We start from the raw sequence: 14,353 nt of genomic DNA on the forward strand, positions 1-14,353 counted from the left end.
CAGAGAACTGTTTTATTTTCCGCGGGCAAAACCGTTCGTTCGTTCGGACACCGGGGCAAACTGGTGGCTGTTCGGCTCTCGTTATGTCTTCGCTCGCAGATAGAAAGAGAGAGAGAGAGAGAGAGAGATAGAGAAGAAACATCGACTGCGAGAGGCGGCTAAGGCTAAAGTTAGCCCGAATGTCCCTGGACGCGAATCCCTGTCCTTAATGCCGCGTGTGTACGCGTCGCGCGATCGATCACCGCCCGGCCGGATAATTAACGCGGCCCGATTTGGCAATCGTCGAGCAATTACCACCGAGACATCTCGACACACACCGACTCGAACCGATTATTGGCTGACGCCCCGCGCGACACACCAGCCACCGATCGACCGACGCGCGATGACGCCGCGCCCTAATGACCCGATCATTGAACGGCGTTCCGAGCGTGTTCGACGCGTAGGCGCGACGCGATATTTCTACGTCCGCGCGACCAACGGAGACGAGACGAGACGAGAGTTTGGCAGCTCCGGAGACGAATCGCCTCCTGGTCCGTGGAAACGCTACGCCTTCTTGGCAAGATTATCGGTAACCGGATTCCTGCGGTCCCTGGCCGCGGATCGAAGATCTACGTTGAAACTGTTTTTGTCTGATTTAGGGTGCGAACGCAGTAGAAATCCCGAGAGCGTCGATGAGAAATGCTTTACTGGATGATTTTTTAGCTGTGAATGTAGTGGAGGATTACTCAAATTGACAAACATTTGATTATGATCAATGTAAATACTGATGATATAACACGACGAAGGCACACTGCAAATGAACTTGGATGATGGATTAACTCGACAATCTCGGTCGATAGGCCAAAAATATTTGTCTTTGGTGTATTTATACTGAAACAATATTAATGGCTCAGTTGGATTCGTTCATTAATTTCACTGCGTACAGCAGGACCTCATGTAATGTGCCAAATGTTCGATTTTCTTCAGTGTCTCTTCTGCCACTATGTTATCTGAGACAAAAGCAATTTTTATTTGGCCACACTGTATTAGGTGCGGTGTTTGGTCTCTCCTCTCAAACAAGTCTGGTTGAAAGGCTTGCTGGGAGGGGGCTAGTTAAAAGAAGTCTGGTCGAACGGGTGCCTGAGAAGGGTTGGGTTGAAAAAGTAGCTGAGAAGGATTTGGTCAAGGGAAGTCTGGTTGAGAAGATCGCTGAGAAGGGTTTGGTTAAGAGAAATCTAGTCGAGGAAGCGTATGAGCAGAGTCTGGTTAAATTGGTAGGTAAGAAGGGTCTGGTTCAGAGAAGTCTCGTTGAGAGGTTGGCTGAGAAGGGTCTGGCTGAAAAGGTAGTTGAGAAGAATTTGATTAAAAGGGTGGCTGAGAGGGATCTGGGTTACGACAAGTCTGGTTGAAAGAGTGGTTGAAAAGGGTCTGGTTAACAGAAGTCTGGTTGAGAAGTTGGCTGAGAAGGGTCTGATTGAAACGGTGGCTGAGAAGGGCCTGATTGAAACGGTGGCTGAGAAGGGTCTGATTGAAAGGGTGGCTGAGAAGGTTCTGGTTAACAGAAATCTGGTTGAGAAGTTGGCTGAGAAAAGGGTGTTGAAAGGATGGCTGAGAAAATCTGGTTAACAGAAGTCTAGTTGAAAAAGTGGTTGAGAAGGGTCTGTTTGACAGAAGTCTGGTTGAGGAGTTGGCTGAGAAGGGTCTGGTTAATAAAAGTCTGATTGAGAAGGTAGCTGAGAAGGATCTGGTTCAAAGGATGGCTGAGAAGGATCTGATTGAGAGGTTGGCTGAGAAGGGTTCGGTTAATAGAAGTCTGGTTGAGAGTGTCTGATTGAAAGGGTGGTTGAGAAGGGTCTGGTTAACAGAAGTCTGGTTGAGGAGTTGGCTGAGAAGGGTCTGGTTTATAAAAGTCTGGTTGAGAGGGTGGCTCAGAAGGATCTGATTGAAAGGGTGGCTGAGAAGGGTCTGGTTAACAGAAGTCTGGTTAAGAGGGTGGCTGCGAAGTGTCTGGTTGCAAGGGTGGCCCTATAATGTGATCATGTGTTATGGATCCGATGTAGAAATTCCGGGGAGGGTTACGCAGTCGGCGATGGCCGAATTTCTGGCGTCACTCGGAGGATTTTATTTCGGTTACCTCATCGGTTACGATTCTACCAGCGGGACCGATCTTCGATACACGTTTTGCGCGCGGTACGCATCTGGCGCGTCTCCAAAGAGATATCGAGACGGCCAGCCCGCCGCTTATCGAACCCTCGATGATCTATATTCGCGGGAACCCAACACCGGTCGATCCCTCTCGGAGGCAAATTCCCTGTCGTTTGCAATTCCTTCGTCCATCTTTCGATCGAATGGAAACGCGTTCTCAGATGAGAAATCGCTCTGCGGTCCTTTGAGGTCTAGTTAACGGTGGGTACACTTATATAACTGGACGGATGTTTATGCGTTTCACGAGAATTTGTTTGCGCAGAGTATTGGGAAGCAGACTTTGTTGCTTTAAGTCTACAGAAAATAAGTCAAAAAGTCATTAGAAATTGAATAAACATTTTCCAATATATTCGTAACTTGTCGAACTAGCCAGAATCGTTTGTGCAAAGTGTAGAAAGATAAATTCTGTTTCGTACTATGTATATTGGTTATGTTACTACACAGAAAATAAGTTTCTACTTGATATCGACAGTCAGAGCGTCATTTCAAATTGTATACATGTCCTGAAATGTTCTTGGTAGTTAGTCAAACTGGTCACAATTGTTTGTGCCAAATGTGGGGAGGCAAACTTTACAACGTGCGTCTCTGGTCGGTATAAACGATACAAAAGTTTCTAGACGATGTCGTCATTCTCGGGAAACTATTAAAAATTGTATGAGACGTCTTCGAACGTCTACAAACATCTTCAAACATTTTCAGACGACCACAAACGTCTTCGTAGCTCATCGAACTTCCGCTAAAAAGAAAAGCGATCGATTCGTGTCGTAATAATCTTCTTTGCGGTTCGAAGAATTTCAGGGACTCGAGAACCGCAACTGGATAAATTGGCGAGCTAAACTGGACAGGTTCAGGGTCGGTGAATTTTCGCCAGGTTCGTGCGGCTGGAGCCGCGTTACTGAATGAACTCGGGAGGCAGAGATCTGCGAGAACTCAGCTACGCCGAGGAACACGGAGCGCCGGCTGCGTAATCCTCGTCCGGACCACTTGGTCCGCGACCGAAATAAACGTATCGTCGACGACCTATCGGGACGCGGGCCGAAATAAACCGCGACAGTGTCCGTGGCGGTTCTAGCTGGACCGTGGACGCTACACTACCGTACACAATGGTTTCCGAACAGCATTATCACGTTGTCCGCGGAAAACACCAGTTGCTTCCTCCGATGGATCGATCCGTCTCGTTCAGCGATGAATAAAGGCTTGTCTATTCGCCGGTTGCTAATAGAAAGATTTCTGCGCATTCCTAGGACATTTTTGGCAGCCGTTCGAACAGTCAAACTGTGGACATGTGGGTTGCAGACCTCGGGAATTTTGGTAGTCTGATTTGTTTGAGAATTAGTATGCTGATCGCGGCCAAGAGATTACAGGGATTTGGTTAATGAAAGCGAAATTGGGAGGTTAAAATAGGATCGATAACAAGAATTCAGTATAGATGGTTCTGAGAAGTATATGAAGACCAAGAAATAATGCGGTGATAATTGAGAATCAAAGACAAAAGGAACATCCAACAGATTCTTCTGCATGCAAAATAAAAATTTTCTACCCGAGTTGCAAAAAACTGGAGTGAAATAGAAATTTATTTTCTCCCTTAATATGTTTAATAGGTTGAAAATAATATAACAGTATTGTTAAATTCTTATAATGTTTTTACTGTTTTCAATTACACCTACTCATTTCTTTCGTAAATGCGTAAAATCCTAAACAGCATGTTTCATCTACAACATTGGCTTGAAATAACCCTAAGATTCTAATTCAATCTTCTTCTATGAATTCCTAAATCTAAATCTAGACTTCAGTGTTGATTATAGCAAGTAACATCACAAGGTCTAGCAAGTCTTTTAATACTTCTCGTTTGCTTCATTCTCTGCAACATTGTTAACAATTTCCAGAGAAATTCGACAGACCTAGCCATCTCTAAATCTAGGTTCCAATGGGATGTGGCAGTGACAAAATCGTTGTTATCTGGCCAATTAACCAAGAGACAAGAAACGAGAAACAGACGAAGCACATCCCATTGTCTCGTCCAAATTTACAATGCATACAATGCGACAATTCTAGATTGACGACAATGATTTCTCTGTGTACCAGTCTTATAGAATGGAGAAGATTGAATTTAGTTAAACTTTGTACGATTTTCATTATAATATGTGCTTAACACTAGAACTACCGGACCAGTCAAAACGACTGGTTCTTAATTTTTTCTTTTACAATTACTGAAATTATAAAAATGTTTTCATCGGAAATTTTTTAATGGACCTCTTCATTGAAACACATATTACAATAAAAGTTGTATGAAGTCTGAATGGGCACAGTCTTGTCACTGTTACAAAGCAATATACGTCAGTCGCATATATTGCTCGGTAGTTCTAGTGTTAAATGAAGAAGTCAATTCAGTTGTAATTTCCTGTGAAAACGTTTTTATAATTTCAATAACTGTGAAATAGAAAACCGGTCGTTTCGACCGTGGTAGGTTTAGCGTTAAAGTTGGAGCCATAACAGGACTCGCAAAATGGCACTGAATCCGCGAAATCGGTTTCCAAGATTCGTCATAAAATCGTCCGGCAAGGTCTCTCGCAATTAGCGGCGCGAGGATCGAGCGAATTTTTGCGTGACCCTTGACACAGGTACCCGGCTACCGTTCGGTAGCCAGCAAAAGCATCGGTACCAGTCACGAGTCGCGGTGCAGTATCCCAGAATTAATTTCTCGTTTATAACTGTTGGTTTGGCAGCCGGTCACCGGGTGGGCCTTGACCTCCCCGTTCGCGGATCGACTGGGAACCGGCGTTCCTCGAAAGTCAAGAACGATCGATGGCTCGGTGAAAAACCGAGGAACTGGTTCGGAATCGATTCGCGACCGTAGAAGGCTGTACATCGCGACATTACGCGGTCTTCGTGCCCCGCAGTAGTCCACAATGTCAACTTGTCGTCATTTCTCATCTTTTAAGTTATCATCATTAGAATGTGAATCTTTATGCAAACGATTTTTAGAATGGAGCGCAAAAAACAGAGGTTCAACGATATTTCTTCTCGTAAGAATAATAAATTGCACATGATAGTACAGCTAGAATGGGGACGGCTCTATAGAAAAAAAGTCAAAAGTATAAAATATAATTATTTCGAGCAAGACCTTCGAGAAAACCGAGTATCAAAGTTCCTCTGGTTCTCGTGCAAGTAGAACCGGCTGGCCATGATCAGACTCGCCAGCCGAGTCCTCTTCAACAGTATACTTGAGGATTCTTCAAATTCGATTTTCCTCATTTTCGATTTCTAACAAATCGGCAACTCTAGCTGTGTTCTTAAATTCCTGCTCCTACGTCACAAATGCATAAAATCCACAGTCTAATTATTTATTGTCTTAGTAGGAGTGGAAACAAAACGATCTGTACCAACGCAAAAGTGAAATCTAACTTGACCCGTACAAAATGTAGTTCTCTGTACTACCGACAGTAAAATTGAGACGATAAAGGCTAGGTTTGAATACAGTTTCAAATTTGTCACTTTTTCGTAGTTTTCTTTTTTAGGGGAGGGGGCAATAGGAAAAACATAAACAGTGGTCCCTCATTTTTCTCAGCTAGCGCAAATCCGGATTCAGGCCCGCGTCGAAAGGTCGCAGTGGAATTATTGTCCGCGAGTTATAGTTGCGACGGGAGCCGGTTCCTCTGGAGGGAAACGGAACAATGCCAATGGTTATTTCGGTCGGTGATCGAACGTGTGTGCCACGGTCGGAGAAAAGCGTGCCACCGGATCTCGGTGGCGAAGCCACTTCGCGAGCCGACCGAATTAGACCGTCGGAAACTTCGCAGCCGTGTCTGTCGACCGTAGGACGACCTTTTCCCTTCCCGTCCCTTCTGCCTCTTTCCCGGCCTGTGTCATTAGCTCCGTTTCGTACCAGCTGGATACAGCGGCTTTTTTAATCTCTCGGCCGGGTTTCCAGCCGCGAACCACCAGCTCTCTGTTGCTCCATTCTTGCGCAACACGTTTCGTGATCTGGCCGCGTCTGTCGTTCAACCACCGCTACTACTTTCGCTATGCCTCGTCTCTCGGCGTCATTTAATGATCTTTCGCAAAAAATTAAACCCCCGTAGAACTTCGTCGGGCAATCTAGTCAGAAGAACTCTTACTGGTGTTCTTTTAATTTTTATTCAAAGCTTGTTGTACATTTTTTGGTGAAAAATGACAATACCGATTGTAATAATTAGATCTTTATGCAAAATAAAAATTTCATCAATTGGAAGAAATAGAAACCAAATACAGTGAATTCTCGTTACGAGTCAGTGCCAACCTTACGATTTGGAGTCAGTGGAACTACCCACACCACCGAGGTGAGGGGCCGAAGCTCATTTTCTGAGTCTTTTTGTCACTATCGGTTAGTAGGCATAGGCTCATGACTTATAGACGGATGTGACTCTTAGGTTTCCAGCGTGCCCTGTGTAGTTCAAATGCGACGCTCGGCGAGAACCTCAGATTTCGTCTAAGAGTCAGTCGCCAGAACGGCGCAACTGACTAGTAACGAGAATTCACTGTAGAAAATTCCATCTGTCTTTAATAATTTGAATAGATTGAAAACAATGCCATGCTTCAAATCTTGTTATCTTCCCACTGTTTCAAATTTCAGCCACTCAATTTTCTCATAAACGCATAAACGCAATCTAGTAATAATAAATATACTGCGGAGTTGTATGTAAAATAAAAATTGTTTGCATCAATTGCAACGTAATATTTTTCCCTCTAACAATTTTAATAAATATACCGATGATGGTTTTGAATAATTTTAAACCCTCCAATGTCTTGCATTTTATCTACCTATTTTATTGCACAAAATTTATGTCTAAATACTTCTTGAGGATCGCAGAAAATTTTAGGTATTAACCCTTAGCACTCGAATGGCGACTGTAGGGCACCACTAAATATTCCTGTATCATTATTCAAAATATTATTTACATTATTAAATTTGTTTGTATTTAATAAATTACTAAACATTTCAGTACTGTACGAGTAAATTACACCATTTTCGTATGTATAGCATGAAAAAATATATATAGAAGGGAAGTATTCTAGGTCCGAAGAAATGTTTCATTTTAGAATTAAAATGGCTTCGAGTGCAAAGGGTTAATTTTCGACTTTCCTCATCTTGAGGCTCACAGTTTGTTGTGTCCAAGCTATCACGATTTATACAATGCTTGTAGACAATTTTTCAGTGTTTAGTTTGGTGGGAGCAGCGAATGAATTGAGATGGAGAGACAGGAAACCCATCTCGGACGGCCGGAAGCGGTCAAGAGCAAAGACCCACGCAGAACGCGTGGCTCGCCAGCCACGCAACCCTTCACGTGACTTTCCCTGTCGACTCTTCCCTCATTATTTTTGCCGAGCGGCCCCGGCGATCCGATTTTATCCCATTCATCTCCGCGAAACGCACGCCCCGGTTATTCTCGGTGGCGGTTTTGCTAAAATGCTCTGAACTAATAAACCAGCTCGAATCGAACCGCGCTCGATACGCGATGCTCTCTTTATCGAAACGCTGACGCTGTCCATTGATCTGGATCCTGATCTTCGCACACGAATATTTAATTGAAGGCGGTGTAAGTCCAGGTTTGAGAATCGTGTAATTCTTGCACCAAGCAATCATAGATATGTATGTAAAACTTCAGCAAGTATACTAAAAAATTGGCTCGCCTGATTTTTGCACCGAGTTGTTCAATTGTTACTGGATCGTGGATGTTGATACAAATTTTTACCCTGCGACATATGCTTCGGTGGGTTCAGAAATGTATGGTTATGCTGTGATGTAATTTTCACTTTATCGTGTTCGCTACATTAATCTTCAGTATTTTACTGCGGCAATCTTCATTGTACGAGTCTCCGTTATTATAGTGCACTAATCTGTTTTATTGCTTTTAGCGTGTAAGGAAGAACTATAAATACACAAACATCCGCAGTCCAATAGCCACCACCCATCTGATGCGACATAAACCTAGTTGCAACAGGTTTCTCGTATTTGTTTCATCGTCTGCAACAAGCTCGTGGAATCTGTACATTCCTCGAAACAATTTCAGATTATTATTCAACGTAAACAATTGTGGTCACGAGGTATAAATACAACATGCTGTACGACTTGATAAGGATGATTCATATGTCATTTTATCGACGATGACAATACTGCTGACCGTTTTAAAAAATAATCTCCAGGAAAAATGGCCCAGGACACGGAGAATTAATTTTATCATCGGCAATTTTATTTTGCCAAAGTCTCAAGCATCTTTTCCTGCTACCATAAATTAAGTCCCACACATCGATTTATTTTTTAACTCAGCCTAGCAACGATCCCAGAAATTCTTCGCTCCGAGACTTGATCCTCGAACATCAATTCTAAACATCCACCAACCGTGTTCAAAGACCATCAACGCTAGCCTTCCTAGAACCATAAAAATCGCGGGATCTTGGCACGACCATTGTTTCGGTTGGCTCGTCCATCCATTTACAATTATTCATGATGTTTTTTGTCATCGATCGTAAATCATCCCGAACGATAAATCGTACCCGCTGTTCTAGCTGCACGCGTACCACTCTCTCAAGAACTCGAATTTTATAGGCTCTAAGTAGAACGGATCAGAAAAACCCGCTTTTTCATGTTTACCCTTCAGGGACGTCGTCTGCAAGTACTCTAAAGGTTATTCGAAAGATTAGACATTTGTTTTCTAAACACAGATGATCGAATTTTGACGCATTTATGACAAACATGGGTAGCAACAATTTTAAACAGTTGTTTAACAAGAGTATCAACACATTACTTTTGACTGTTAACAGTATTAGAGAAAGAAACAAATTTTTTGGAGTCAGTACTTTCTAATTTATGATAAAAATTTGTATTTGATTCCTGTAGCTTGTAATTTTTATGATAAAAATTTTTCTTTGGTGCCAGTACCTTGTAATTCACGAAGAAAATTTTTCTTTGGTACCAGCTCCTTATGATTGACGATAAAAATTTTTCTTTGGTTCCAGTAGCTTTTAATTTTGATGAAGCAAATCTTTATTTGGTTCCAATACATCGTAACTGACGATAAAATTTGATATGGTTCCAGTACCTTGTAATTTTTTATAAACAAAATTTTTATATAGTTCCAATATCTTGTAACTGGCGATACAAAATTTTCTTTGGTTCTAGTACCTAGTAACTTGTTATGAAGAAAATGTTTATATGGTTCCAGTACCTTGTAATTGACGAAGAATATATTTTTTTATTCCAGTACCTTTTAATTGACGAAGAAAATTTTTAATTGGTGCCACCACCTTGTACTTGACGAGGAAAATTCTCATTTTGCGCAAAGATCCGCAGTCTAGTGATCATTTTGATTGTTCGAGTAAACATTTGGTACCATGTCCCGTCAAGAACTGTTGCCAGCATAATCATTACGGGTCCTCGTAACCCCTCAATTAGCGATAACTTGTGAGAATTAAGACCATAACCGACACCCTAATGTGTTAAGAGCGATACTCTTTCATGCATTGCTGACATCTGGAATTCGAGGACAGCTAGGGGGCTTAAATCTTCATATTGTGGCGACATTTGCAACATCGTGCAAAAAGAAATTGGCAGCCACGGTTGTCCCTGAAGGGTCGAACCCGAGGATTGAACGGAAGCTGCGAAGGTGAGGAATTGCCGGGAGCCAAGAAACTGTGGGATGAGGACGTCGGTGTTTTCTAGAGAGGCGAGACCCGACGACAGGTCGAGGAGCACACAGGCCAAAGCGTCGATTTTTGCGCAGCAGAGACGAAGCACGTGAACCGCGACGACGGGACGGGACGCGCTCGAAATAGACAACGCCGGCCGGAATTTTACGGCGACGTTGCTATAACGGCCTGTTGCGTCACTGTTACGCCATGCTTTTCTATAAAGACCGTTTGTTTTCCGTCCGGAGGCTCAGACCGTCTCACGAGATGATCGACAGGGCCTCGCGGTGCGCGCCGAGCTGCTAAACGTCTCCCAAACGCGTCATTGTTCTCTCCATTCGCTAATCACGAGCCCGGTTACGTTCCCATAACAAGATCACACTACAATTCTCTGGTCACCGGGTAGCGAAAATTCGAACCGGAGAAAGGGTAGCATTTCCACACGTGTTTGTCAGGTGTCCCTCCGTTTTGTCGCGCGGGATTAGGTTCGCCGTCGAATAGTATATCGACGGGTCGTTTGGGCGGGTATGTCGGGTCGTTCTCCATGACGTGTGACGGCTCTGGTGTGTGTCGTCTGTGTGGTGGGCACACTGGACTTACCGAAAATCGATCGATGAAAACGATTCACGCCGCCTTCGGTCGCCGCGGGAAAAATCGGCCCGCGATCGGGACTGCGCACGGGGATCTTTCTCGATCGAGAGGATGATCCAGAATTCGACAATGAACTGATCGGGGTCGGAAACTCGGGGGGATGTTCGATCGAATTCCCGCGGTTCGCCGGACTCTCGTTCGCTTCCAATCGACCGACTCTAATAAAAGACGGGAACGGTTCTCTCTGCTCGCGGTGTGTCTGGACACGGGAGTTAAACCGCGATCGTGGTGGGAGCTTCGACAAGAAATCAAAATAGATTACCGACCGACCACGATGGCCACCGTCGAAACGGCCGGTTTCCGGTTGGAAGAACACCAATTCGCAGACGCGTTACACGGAGAACCACGCCGCTAACAAACGACGGCAGCTGATGCGCCGCGGCCCGAGGGATATCGGAGGCCGAATACCGATCTTTATTTTCAGGCTTCGGTGTTGCGCCGGTTTTCTCGAGCCGATCCTTGCTGGTACTTCGCATCCGTACCCGCAGAAACATCGAAATGTACAACTACTTGCAAAATTCGCATCAACCATCGTATTCACACGATTCGCAACAGACAAACAGCATTTCCGCAAATAAAATTTTTGATATATACAAGTACCCGAAGTCGTAATACGTGATTGAACATTGAAAAGATCTCGAAAAGTATTGAAATTGCAACCATTAACCGTTACAATTGTTTCTGAGTAAGCTTCTTACTAGACTGTGGATCTTCATGCATGCATAGTGTGTGCACACTTTTAAAATAAAAGAAAATATGTGTGGTAACAAACATTGATAACATCTGAGCTTCGTGCTCACTATAAGGAATGTTCTAATTGATAAATTGATCTTGTTCCTCATCCACGTTTTTATAAAGTAAGCCATGAAATTTAGAATTTGCATACAAAAAAATTTACATCAATGTATCGACGTAGACGGCCATCATTTCAAACATTTATAAAATACAGGTACCCTGCTTCCATATTTTAGTTTTATATCTTTTTTCGGTCCTTGACCTTGAATGACCTTGGAACAATATAGTCACTGAATTCCTAAAGAAAGGGACTATCATTGTAGGTGTTTAAAAAAGTCAAGGTGACCTTGATATCTCTAAAAAGGATGACTTAAAAACAACATTTTTTTGGCATCGTGTCAGCCCCATTGTACCATTCAACTGTGTCCTCACCATATTTTACGTATCTTTAGAAGCAACAAAGATATTTGAGGTGCAAACGTTAGGCGACTCACCCTGTAGAGATCCGTACTTGTTACCTGTACGTTCAATTTAGAATGGAAATGTTCTTTAGAATTGACATATAGTCTATAGTCTATAGTATAGACACGAAAGGATTTTAATAAAGACGTTTATCGAGTATGTATAGGGGTTGTTCAACCCTCAAAAAGGACTTCATCGTAACTAGGAACGAAAATCGAACGATTTCAGTTGCGGGAATGAAAGAAATCGATGGGTCACCGATTACACGTGATATTGTAGTAAAGATGAGTAGTAAAAAGTTTATGGAGAATGTACAGAGATTGTTTGACTCGCCAAAAATAATTTATCGCGAGTAGGAGCGGAAATCGTTAGGTAATTGAACGATTTCACTTTCAGGGATGAAAAAAATCGATTGCTCATTAATTGCATTGGAAATTGTTGCAAAGATTAGAAAAGGGTTCGTCAAGAATGTACAGGGGTCGTTTCACCCGCAAAAAGGAATTAATTGCGAAAAGGAACGAAAATCGTTGAACGATTTCACTTCGAGTGACGAAAGAAATCGACTGTGCATTAATTGCATTAGAAATTGTTGCAAAGATTAGTAAAGAGTTCATTAAGAATGGGGTCGTTTCACCCCCGAAGAGGAATTAATCGCGGACAAAAGAGGGAATCGTTAGACGATCGAACGATTTTAGTTCCAGAACGGAGAAAAATCGGATGATTCACCGATGTAACGGCGCAACAAAGGCGATTAGTAAAGAGTTCATCGAGGTTGTAGTTAATCGGGCCATTTATTTCATCGGGGAGGCAAAGCACGCTGGCAACGAATCCGCGGCGAGATAAGCGCAATAACTCACAGTGAGTAACGCTTAAAACTGTATCGGTGACTAGATAGTATCGTTAGTCATCGAGAGGCGGGTAACGGAAAAAGACAGTGAGCAGCTTAAACGGCGGCTTTGGCCAAATCGATGTCGGTTATTCACGTTTTTGCGGAGCATAATTCGCATTGCGCAGTCGGGCACCGGTGACGGAGATGCAGCTTCTATGATACCCGATTCCTATTTCCGTCCATCTAAATAAAGCCGAAAGCGGCCCAGTTCCCGCGAAAACCCTGTCGGACAACGCGTGTCTCGCAGATTGCGCGACACTTAATATCATTATGCTCCAGATATTTTCGACGAAGCGTACTGTTTACGGATTAATCGTGATCTATGTAAACCGTCGGAGCGGGAATAAGATAGCCTGCGCGGCGAGAAAAAAACTCGTTTCGAAAATTTATTCCCACGGACGGTCAGCAATGTCTCGCGGACTTGCGAGCTAGTAAAACGGCCGACGCTGCCATAATCTCTAATTTATGCGCACCTTGACAGCCGTCTGGACATTAAATTTGGGTCGTCGGTAATTTCGGGGTTGCTTAACGCGATCGTAAAGCGGTATGCGCTATTACATATTTTCCGAGATCCTAGAACCGTTATCTGGTACAACCATGAGCTGATTCGTTTATTCTTGGTTCGAGTATAGTGTATATAAACAGTAGGTTTGATCGGAGCAATAAAAGGCAGGCGACGTTTATCGTTCATTCATTAAAATCGTTTAGGGGCTTCGTTCCCGCGCTATGATTTGAAAAGTATGAGTCTCTGTGGGTAAGATAGGAGACGGAAGTGCTCGCTTGTCGATAAAGAAGGTTCCAGAGGACAGTAGTTGGCTGACGGTCGATTACCGACTGAATATCGGCCAACGGTAAGCCGTCTGACCAGCGCAGGCTCATTCTACTTGGTACAGACTTTTCCTTGCGAATAAAAGGAACATTTTCTTCGTGTCTCTTGAGAAAGATTTTGCTGAGAATCGTAGTCGATGTCTTCCAATCGTTATTAACTCTGAATCGATCAAATTGGGTATCCCTGGTACGCCAACAATTTTTTTAAACCTATGACGGCGTAACAATATTTAATCACGAATTACATGTCGAATAAAATGTACAGTCTCTTCGTGTCTTTTAGGGGCGATTTCGCTGAGAATCGTCGACGACGTATTTCAATAATTATCAACTCTGAATCAGTCAGGTGGAGTGTCTAATTCTTTTAAACGAACAATAACGCAATTATATTTTATCCTGAACGAAATATTAAATAAAATAAACATTCTCTTCGTGTCTTTTGCAAAGGATTCTGCTGAGAATGGTCGTCGATATATGTATTCCAATTTCTGTTGAATAACAAACTTATATTTCACCACGAATAAAATATTAATGATTTCACTAGTTTTCCATACTAAATGTGTTTGATTACTTAATTCCAAAAAATTGTCCAAATATTCTAGGCCAAAGGGCGACATCGAGAATTACCATAATCCACCTGACTTCAAGACTGATCAAGGAAGATGAAGAACTCCTACCTCATCGCAGGCCGCACATCTGGGCTTCAGTTGTTCGGCGTAGTGCCTCTCGCAGAACAAGGTGTCGTCGTGAACACAGTACGCGAGGTCGACCAGCAGTTCCTTGCAATCCGTGCACCGGAAGCAAGCAGGATGATAGAGGAGGCCTAGTTTACTCGTTGAGACGGCTAGACTGCCGTATTTGAGGGGCGAGAGACAGGCACCACAATGCTGAAAGGGGACCAAATATATTAGACAACAATATTTGTTTGTTTCATAGCAG

The 14,353-nt window shown here is 43.1% G+C and overlaps 2 protein-coding genes across 8 annotated transcripts in view; one reads left to right on the forward strand and one right to left on the reverse strand.

Moving 5' to 3' along the window:
• Lmpt (four and a half LIM domains protein limpet) overlaps nt 1-14,353 on the reverse strand; it is a 138,920-nt gene that overhangs the window by 32,250 nt on the left and 92,317 nt on the right. For 5 of the 6 annotated variants that reach the window (XM_076805803.1, XM_076805797.1, XM_076805804.1 and 2 more), the window contains one exon: nt 14,092-14,301. In XM_076805803.1, the coding sequence (XP_076661918.1) occupies nt 14,092-14,301 (210 nt within the window). Of the gene's footprint in view, nt 1-10,449; nt 10,483-10,512; nt 10,638-14,091; nt 14,302-14,353 lie in introns of those variants that run through there. The other variant, XM_076805806.1, reaches the window with a different exon arrangement.
• On the forward strand, nt 509-3,751 carry LOC143365552 (uncharacterized). 2 transcript variants are annotated; one of them, XM_076805845.1, is made up of 3 exons: nt 509-1,322; nt 1,721-1,859; nt 1,915-3,751. In XM_076805845.1, the coding sequence occupies exons 1-2, from the start codon at nt 885-887 to the stop codon at nt 1,808-1,810; spliced, it is 528 nt and encodes a 175-aa protein (XP_076661960.1). In that variant the 5' UTR covers nt 509-884; the 3' UTR covers nt 1,811-1,859; nt 1,915-3,751. The 2 variants fall into 2 exon arrangements, with proteins under 2 accessions (XP_076661960.1, XP_076661959.1); XM_076805844.1 differs by having other exon boundaries at nt 1,721-3,750.

Source organism: Halictus rubicundus, chromosome 2, assembly GCF_050948215.1.
Source record: "Halictus rubicundus isolate RS-2024b chromosome 2, iyHalRubi1_principal, whole genome shotgun sequence".
NCBI lineage: Eukaryota > Metazoa > Arthropoda > Insecta > Hymenoptera > Halictidae > Halictus > Halictus rubicundus.

Coding starts and splice junctions, on each gene's coding strand:
- LOC143365552 (XM_076805845.1), top strand. CDS start 885: ATGGCTCAGTTGGATTCGTTCATTAATTTCACTGCGTACAGCAGGACC. Junction 1,323..1,720: donor AGAAGGGTCTGGCTGAAAAG/GTAGTTGAGAAG, acceptor GTAGCTGAGAAG/GATCTGGTTCAAAGGATGGC.